Source organism: Dioscorea cayenensis, chromosome 20, assembly GCF_009730915.1.
Source record: "Dioscorea cayenensis subsp. rotundata cultivar TDr96_F1 chromosome 20, TDr96_F1_v2_PseudoChromosome.rev07_lg8_w22 25.fasta, whole genome shotgun sequence".
NCBI lineage: Eukaryota > Viridiplantae > Streptophyta > Magnoliopsida > Dioscoreales > Dioscoreaceae > Dioscorea > Dioscorea cayenensis.
The window spans coordinates 30,113,933-30,123,558 of NC_052490.1; the positions used below are offsets into that span (position 1 = coordinate 30,113,933).

The following is a 9,626-nucleotide window of genomic DNA, read 5'->3' on the forward strand; positions in this document are numbered from 1 at the left end:
ACGACAGAGGGGTAGAGACTTTGGTGATGACAGTTTGTGGAGGTTGCGTCCTCCTATTAGTTGTTGTTTGTTCTCGTGTTGGCATGTTGTATCCACTCCTAGTGGTCATTTTGTTTTCTGTTTTGTTTTCTCTTACTCTACTCTTGGTAGAGACCTGTACTTCGTTGCTCTCTTGAAATAGATGTGGTTTATACACTTTTTCAAATATATATATAATATAATTTTTTATAAAATATTTATTTAATTGGGATAGACGTGAATGTAGAATGGATACCTAACATAGACAAATTTAACTTGTAGTGAAAAAAGTTGGTTCATTAAAATGTGAAATTAATATAATTTTTTTAATAATTTTTAAGATTAAAAAGCTATAATTTTTTTTTATTTACAGAGTCAACAAGCCACAAATTAAAGGTATACATAAATTTTCTAAATATTTCACATAACCTCAATTCTAATAATTTTTTAATATTTTTTATTGAAATTAATCTTATATTCTTTATTTGATTACCTGTAACTCTAAATCCAAAAATAAATAAATAAATTTGAGCTGTTTATATCCATTGTAAAGCCTAATCTTAACTTTTTGGTTCTTCTTCTTTTTCAAGCATATCTATAGCATGATTATGAACTTAGTAGATGGAGCATAACATATGTTTTATTCATGGTGTCTCAACCTAATGATCCTCTCAGCAGATTGTTTCCTGTTCCCTTTCCTTTTGGCTATTTCATTTTATTGCCCAACTATTTGATTGCACATCTTTAGTTCCTAAGTCAACACTTGTTTATATGTGTTAACATATTATGTGCTTGATCTCATTTAAAAAAAAATGTCTCGATAAAATTAATCATAATTAAAAAAAAAAAAATGCTCTACTATACACATTGAATGTAGATTTTGCTTAAAACAAAATTGAGTGTAAAAAGATATTAAACAGTATTCCACAAAGCCACTAGCATTACAAATGAACTTCAGGATAGCCATACTCAACCTAATCATACATATATATTTGGTTTTTTTTTTCACTAGAAAAATTCCTTCTTGGCGAGCACACTAAGCTCGCTCCAATGGCGAGGGGAAGAGGTCAAAAGTATATACTCCCGGTTGATTTCGCGGTCTCTGCTGGTGGTATGAGGGTTTTTGATCCCTCATTTCATGAGAATTCCAAGGGTGGCAGTGGACTAGGAGGCAATCTTGAGATTTTTGGTGATACCCTAGTTTCTATGAGGGCGGAGGAGATGATAAGCGTTCATAGCAATCTCCAATCCATGAATGATGGCGGTGATGGTTTAGCGATTCCTCCTGTTTCTTCCAGTGTGGATGTGGTTCCTCCGTTGGGATGTCCAAACCATGGGTGGCTATGTTTGTTGATAACCGACTCAAGGAGATGGGTAGTGAACTTGAGTTTGTGTCTCATACTGTGTTAAATGGGCATCATTTTGTTTGGTTCCACTCAAATAAGGTAATACAGGAGGAGATTAGATGGAAGAATGTGCTGGTGGGATGTGTATATGGTTTACAGCCTAAGTTAGAGAGGATTTTTGTGTATGCTTTGAATTGGTGGAAGAAGTATAGATTACAATCCATTTTTAGAGTGAATGATAACATGTTTTTGTTTCAATTTGGTGAGGATGAAGGTTACAATCAGTTGCTGAAGGATAGACCTTTCACTTTTGATAATCGACCTTTTATTCTGAATAAATGACACCCTAGAATGAGTATGGATAATTTAGCAGCTTGTGCTTTTCTGTTTAGATCCAGCTTCTTGGTTTACCCTAGGAGTTTTGGACGCCTACAATGCTTAGTAGAATTGGTAGCGTGTGTGGCAGGCCTTTATACTGTGATAAATGTACTCTCTCCAAGTTGAAGCTTGGGTATGCCCGAATTCTAGTGGAGATGGACTCAATTGGGGAGTTTCCTGAGGTAATTAAGTTGCAAGATGAGAAGGGTTTTGTTTTTCATCAGAAATTAGTGTGTGAATGGAGGCTGCTTGTTTGTGTTTCTTGTAAGAAGTTTGGGCATGTGCAGCAAGAATGTAAAGATGGAAGGCCTAATAAAATGGTTTGGAAAGTGAAAGATAAACTATTGCAAATTTCTGGGAAAATTAAGTCTAGATCAAGAATGTATGTTAAGGATCCTGGTGGTAATGCGGAAGGTAATGTAGTGCAGAATAATGCTATGCTTTCCCTTCCTAATAAAGTGAGTGTGGATTCTGAGAAGCAGTCTAGTTGCAATAATTTGAATGTAGGTTTGTAAGGGCAAGTAGGAGATAAAACTGTGATTGAAAATGAGATATCTCATGTATGCAGGACAGGGAGGAAGGCTTCTCTTGTGGAGTTTGGTAAGAGCTTTGATGTGAGGGAGAAAGTTGTGCATGCTGGTAAAGGAAATTTTTTAGTCAATGTAGGGTCTAGTGTTACAGTCTTACATTCCTAGGACTTCTAGAGTTTCTACACCAATTTGCAGTAATAGATTTGATGCTTTGGAGGTTGGTAATGTCGGGATAAGTACTAATGTTAGTGTTAATATTCATAGGGTAGTTGATGATGGCAGGAAAGGGAGGAAATCCAGCCTACCTAAAACCTTGGCCAATGATTATGTCTTGGAGTATTAGAGGGTTGAATAACCCTCTTAAGTAGTTCGAAATTAAGTTACTGATTTCTCTGTGTAAGGTTGTTTGTTTGAGTATTTTAGAGACCAGAGTTAGAGAAGAGAATATGGAAAATATTTGGAAGAAATTGAACTTGACCAATTGGGATTTGGTACATAATTACTCTTGTTGCAATTTGGGAAGGATTTAAATCAAATTTGATGTTAATAAGGTTAAGCTGAGTGTTGTTAAGTCAAGATTGCAATTTATTCATTGTAGAATTGAATGGGGCAGTGTAGTATTTTTCTAGACCTGTGTGTATGGTTCTTATAATGTTTGTGTAAGGAGAACCTTATGGCAAGATCTCTCAAGGTTTGGAAGGCATATGACATCCCCATGGTTAATTCAAGGTGATTTTAATGCTATTTTGAGCAATGCTGATAGAGTTGGTGGGATTCTTGTGAATCATGAGGTAGCTGAGGAATTTCAAGACTGCCTATTGAGTTTGGGCTTGTTAGAGATGCAATGAAATGGTCCTAAGTTCACTTGGACCAATTTTTAGGATGGTAATAGAAGGATTTTCAGGAAATTAGACCGGTACTTTGCAAATCAAAGTTGGTATGATCAATTGGATGAGCCTTATTGCACAATATTGAATTATACTGTGACTGATCTTTGTGGTTTGGTAGTTACCATCAAAGGTTTGGTGGGGAAAATAGAAACCCCTTTCAGGTTTTACAATATGTAGTGTGATCATTCTAATGTCACTAGTATGCTTGGAAAGGTTTGGGATACTCCAATTAAGGGAGGGCACATGTACAACGTGTATCAGAAGTTGAAACTTCTTAGAGGAGAGCTAATGAAGCTAAATAAAGAATCCTTTGGTAAGATCATTGAGATGACTCTTTGTTGTAGGAATATTTGTCTGATTTACATAACAAGTTGTTAATGGATCCATTTAACGAAGAGCTTCAAAGGAAGGAGAAGGATCAACTTAAATTGTAGCAACTCTTAGTTTGGGAAAAATCTTTCTTGAAACAAAAGTCTAGGTGCTAATGGATCAATCTGGGAGACAAGAATTCCAAATTTTTCTTTATAATGATCTGACAAAGGAAGTCCACAAATTTTATTTCTTAGCTTATTCTAGAAAGTGGTGAGGTTTGTACTAATTAGACTACTATTGCAGAGGCTATTGTTGATTATTATACGGACTTTCTGGGTATTGAGAAACATAGAGTGGGTTTTTGGATAGTATTGTCTTTCAAGAAATAGTGGTTTTTGTGAATGAGTGGGAGTCTTTGTGCAAAGTGCCTTTTATTTAGGAAAGTCATGAAGCTTGACAAACTAACTCAACATCTATCACACTTATCCCTTAAGTTGCTAATCCACAATCTCTGAATGAGTTTAGACCAATATTGTGTCGCAATGTGATATATAAAATAATTTCCATGATACTGGCTTGTAGACTACGAGGGTCTTGAATAATTTGGTGCATTTGAATCAGTCTACATTTATACCAGGTAGAAGAATATCAAACAATATTTTGTTAGCACATGAGTTGGTGAGAGGGTATCATAGAGACAAAGTAGATTGTTGTGCTTTAAAGGTGAATTTTCATAAGGCATATGATTCCATTTCTTGGGATTTCTTAGAGAAGGTTTTGCTATCTTTTAGATTTCCAGCTTTCTTTATAAAGTTAGTGATGAATGCAGTAAGATCTTGTATGTACTCTATTATGGTGAATTACCAATTGGAGGGTTATTTTCCAGGTAGACCAGGATTCTCAACAAAAGCAACAAGGTGTGAGTTTCTTTTCCATAAAAATTGTGGGGAGATGGGGTTAAGCCAATTATGTTTTGCTGATGACCTCTTTATTTTTTTCTAGTGGTGATGTTGCATCAGTCGAGATAATTTGATTAGTCATTCTTCATTTTCAAGATATTTATGGATTGCAACCTAATTTTCAGAAAAGCCATACATTTCTCTCGGGTTGAGCCTGTAGTAAAGGAGCAAATTATTGCTATCATGAAGTTCAGGTTTGGCTCTTTACCTGTCAAGTATTTGGGCTTGCCTTTAATCTCTACTAGATTAACAAAGGAGCATTGTCAGGATCTAATTACTAGAATTGCTACAATAGTTCAAAATTGGATTATTAAAACTCTGTCTTATGCTGGGAGGCTTTAATAAATTAATTATGTTGTGACAAATATGCAAGTGTATTAAAGTTCAGTTTTTGTACTTCCTTTGGTTGTAGTGCATGAAGTGGAGAGGCTGTGCAGGTCATTCTTATGGTATGGTTCTAGTAATAGCAATAAGGGAGGGTTGATTTTTGGGTCTGTAGTGTGTAAGAGCAAGCTTAATGGTGGTTTGGGAGTCAAGCCATTGCAGGTGTGGAACAAGGCAACTATTACTAAGCATATATGGGATATTGTGTAGGAAAAGCAAACTTTATGGGCTATCTAGGTAATTAAGAACAAATTAAAAAGGATGACCTTTTGGGGCATCACAAAGATTGCTAACAACAGCTGGAGTTGGAGGAATTTGCTCAAGGTAAGGAAGGAGATTAAATCTTTTTTTGAGTACAAATCAGGGGATAGGAAAAGGTTTTCTTTTAGGTATGATCCATGGTGTAATGGGCATTCTCTAGAGAAGCTATTTCCTTGGATCAAATTGAGGGTTATGTCATCTTTAAGAGATCTTGTGTAAGTGATTTTTGGAGGGATGGAAGATGGCATTTTCCACTACTATGGAAGGCTGAATTAGTGAGGGTGTGGGACTTTATTGAGCAAAATTTTGTTGTCAATATGAATGCTAGGGTTTCTATTTTGTGGAGGTTGGATAAGAAAAGTGAATTTAATATTAGTAATGCTTGGAAAGGGCTAATACAACCTGAGCAAGGAGTTATATGGGCTAAGTTGGTTTGGTCTCCTAGCAATGTGCCCAGGCATGCCTTTATCTTTTGGTTGGCTCTATAGAATAGATTGTTAAACAAAGGATAGATTATATTCATGGCAGGTTGTTAGTTCTACTAATTGTGCATTTTGTAACAATTCTGTTGAGAGTGTTGATCACTTGTTTTTCAGTTGTTCCTATTCTCAGGATGTTTGGACCCGAGTTTTGAAGGCTGTGAATGTGAATAGGAAACCTTTAATTTGGTCGAGAAAAATTAGCTGGATAAAGTATTCAAACAAATTAGGGAGGTAATGGTGTTTAAATACTTTGTTCAATTTTTCTATGAGAAAGCGTAAAGCACAGAACCCGGGGGACGTGTACGTGTGGGGAGCAAGGTTCAACGCCGACCCCGTGCTCTCACTTTGCGTAGGACATGAGGTTTGATCTCAGGTCTTTCCCGAAACGAACGCCCTATGCAAGAAACCCGATACCAATTGACCTAAAAACTATTGGTTCAATTTTCTAATTTTCTTGGCAATATTTAGATGGGGAGATGATTCTAAAATTTGTGCAAATCTTGGTGGCAATGGTTTTTTGGTATCATGGAATGAGATGGTGTCCGACAGTCTGTATGTGTAGTGGGAATAAGGTTTAATTCTGGAGTAATATTTTGATTGCATTGCGCTTTAGTTTTATTAGTGTTTCCTCTTTGTATGGTCTTTTGGCTTAAAAAAAAAAAAATCCTAATATAATATAAATTGCACTGCTCAAAACCATTCAACCTGAATTAAATTTTAATTTTTTTTTACAAAGAAAATTAAATATTTCAAAAGAAATTTGTACTAGATATAATGAATAGAATCATCATTTATTTTTTAATTAATAATCAAAACTTTTTAAAAAGAAAATAAAAATAAAACCCAGAGAAAACGCAGATACCAGCACTGTGTTCTTCAGAGTTCCTTTGTTATGCGTTTTGGTCTTCGAGTTCAGCTTCAGCCTCGCTCCAATGGCGTCTTCTCTTTCCCAAGGTATTGCTGCACCGCTCCTCACCAGCACCCGCCACTCTCTTCTCTCCCTCCCCGCCCATCCCCGCGTCAAATCCAACAAGCCCACGCCCAGCTCATCACCCTTGGCCTCGCCTCCCGCCGCGCTCCCATGTCCCACCTCCTCGCCCACTGCGCGCTATCTCCATCGCTTCCTCCTTCGTATCCCATCACTATCTTCAATCTCATCGACATCCCTAACGTTTTTGCCATTAACAATCTCCTTCGCTGCATTTCTAGGAGCGTCCACCCTGAAAAGTGTCTCCTTTTCTACTCGGAACTCCGTCGCCGGGCAATGCCCACCAACAACTACACCTACCCTTTTCTTCTCCACGCTTGCAGCCGCAATCCCGTGCTGTCTGAAGGCCAGCAGGTGCACTCTCATGTTGTGAAGCTCGGGCTTGATTTGGATTTGTTTGTTCGGAATGCTTTGATTCATTTCTATAGTGCTTGTTGCGAGATGGAGTTGTCAAAGAGAGTGTTCGATGAGTGCCCGTCAGAGCGGGATGTGGTTTCTTGGAATGCGATGCTGGCTGGATACGCTAAGAGTGGAAGGGTTGATGCTGCCGAGAAGGTGTTTGATATAATGCCTGAGAGGGATGTGATTTCCTGGAATAGTTTGATCATGGGGTATGTTCAAAATGGGATTTTGGAGAAGGGCCTGGAGGTTTTCAGGCAAATGATTGACCTGGGATTGATGGTAAATGAAGCTACTTTGGTGACTGTTTTGTCAGCTTCAGCTCAACTGGGATTGCTTGAATATGGGAGGTTCATTCATAGTACTATAAAAGATTTGAAATTTCCCATCAGTGTTGCTCTTGGCACTGCACTGGTGGACATGTATGCGAAATGTGGATGCATTGATATCTCGAAAGAGTTATTCAATGAACTGCCCGAAAGAGATGCGTTCTCTTGGAATGCTATGATTTGTGGGCTGGCAACGCATGGACTAGGAAAGGAAGCTCTGGAGCTGTTTGAAAAGTTTATTAATGAAGGTTTACATCCCGCAAGTGTGACATTTGTTGGAGTATTGAATGCTTGTAGCCGTGCTGGATTAGTAGCGGAAGCGCGACGGTATTTTGAGTTGATGGTAAAGGATTATGGCATTGAGCCTGAGATGGAGCACTATGGATGCATGGTTGATCTCTTAGGCCGTGCGGGTCTTGTGTCAGAGGCGCTTGAATTGATCGAAGGGATGAAGATAGCACCGGATCCAGTTTTGTGGGGCACATTGTTGGGGGCATGCAAGATGCATGGTTTAGTGGATTTGGGAATTACCATAGGCCAGAAACTGATTGAGTTAGAACCTGGTCATGATGGGCACTATGTTCTTCTAGCTGGCATCTATGCCAAGGCAAGAAAATGGAAAGATGTCATTACAGTAAGGAAATTGATGTCTAGCCGAGGCACGAATAAAGTTGCTGGTTTGAGCTTGATTGAGGCAAACGGAATGGTGCATAGGTTTGTTGCGGGAGACAGAGAGCATGAGCAATCTATAAGCATTCACAAAATGCTTGAAGTGATTAACCAGAGGTTAACTGAGGCTGGATACATGCCAGATGTTGCACCGATCTTGCATGATATTGGTGATGAGGAGAAGGTGCATGTGATCAAGGAGCATAGTGAACGGTTGGCAATTGCTTTTGGTTTCATTGTGAGCAAGCCGGGTAGTCCTATTCGAATTGTGAAGAATCTTAGGGTGTGTGGGGATTGTCATGAATTCAGTAAAATGGTATCAAAGGTGTTTGAGAGAGAGATCATTGTGAGAGATGGCAGCAGGTTTCACCATTTCAAGGAAGGGAAATGTTCTTGTTCGGATTATTGGTAGGGAATAACAATGCTCACAGCACATACTTTGACGCCAAGAAAAAAGAAACTGTTTTAGTGCTTCCATTCAGACATTACTAAAACCTTGTAAGTATTATCACCTCATGATTTAATTTTGCTCATTCCTTCCTTCGATGAGTTTGCATTAGTTTTACTGTATCATGACAAACAATTATCTCAGTAGAGCAATGTTTTTTCTCTAATAAAAACATTTTTACTTTGAACTTCCCTTCCTGGTCAAGGCTTATGATGTATCTTCACCTGTTCAGTCTTGTTAGCTTTATAATTTCTTTAATTTCTGTATGTAAACTGAAATATGTCTTTTTTTATTGCTTTCAGTAATTGCTGTCATGTGAGAAGTTGGAAAGGAAGGTGTGGAACAGTTCAGTTCAAACATCCACATCAAATTCAGATGGCCCTGGCCCCTGTCGGATTGATTGTGTAGGTAAGGTATTAAATCCTCAGCGAGAATTCTTTTATATTGTCTCACTTAATGCATACCAGATCCCAGATCCTTGTTCTTATTGCCAGATTTACTCACCTTTCAGATAATTACAGTTTTAACTTTTCCTTTTTCCATAGCATGAATGATGCTTATATACATTTACCTTGTATTACAGGTACATTCTTTAGTCCATTTAGCAAACATATTTTACCTGAAATTTTGCTGAAAGTCAGAACAAAACTTAATTTGACAATCGACTCGCTGTGGACTTTCGATCCTGTTTAATCTAGCAGATAACCGGTGAACGATGAGCTTTCAGCTGTGTGAAAATCTTCATTTAAGCCTCTTGATTATCCAAGTTGTACCTTTTTTTTAGCTCAATTGGAACCATTTCTTTATCTTCATTTCTATGATTATTGTGCTCTGATTTGTACACAGTATATGTGATATATTTTGAAATATTGCTAATTTCTTGCAAAATTTAATATCAGCATACAATCAAATTATTGATCAATCAAAGTAGTTTGAGTCCTTCAAATTGAGAAAGGATTGAAGTAAAGAAAAGATAAGAAAGAATGCAATTGATGAACAAACTAAACAAACAAACTAAAAAAGAAAACACATGAGTAAACGTTACTGCTACTTTTATTTTAATCAATTCAAATCAAAGTTCCCCAACAAACTCAAGCCACATCACTTCCCTTGATTTTGATAGCCAACTAGAAAACTGCTGATTTATTAAGATCAATAACAACAACACTCTCACACATCATCTGACAACAGCTTTATAAGTGTTCAATTAATTCTTAATTAATTAAACTCAGA

General features: G+C 37.3%; 1 protein-coding gene across 1 annotated transcript; it reads left to right on the forward strand.

Annotated features, from left to right (window-relative positions):
- The first annotated feature begins 6,414 nt into the window (after positions 1–6,414).
- On the forward strand, positions 6,415–9,286 carry LOC120251118 (pentatricopeptide repeat-containing protein At3g62890-like). Its single transcript, XM_039259656.1, has 3 exons — positions 6,415–8,443; positions 8,696–8,801; positions 8,977–9,286. The coding sequence occupies exon 1, from the start codon at positions 6,453–6,455 to the stop codon at positions 8,355–8,357; it is 1,905 nt and encodes a 634-aa protein (XP_039115590.1). The 5' UTR covers positions 6,415–6,452; the 3' UTR covers positions 8,358–8,443; positions 8,696–8,801; positions 8,977–9,286.
- Positions 9,287–9,626: the final 340 nt, after the last annotated feature.

Coding starts and splice junctions, on each gene's coding strand:
- LOC120251118 (XM_039259656.1), top strand. CDS start 6,453: ATGCGTTTTGGTCTTCGAGTTCAGCTTCAGCCTCGCTCCAATGGCGTC.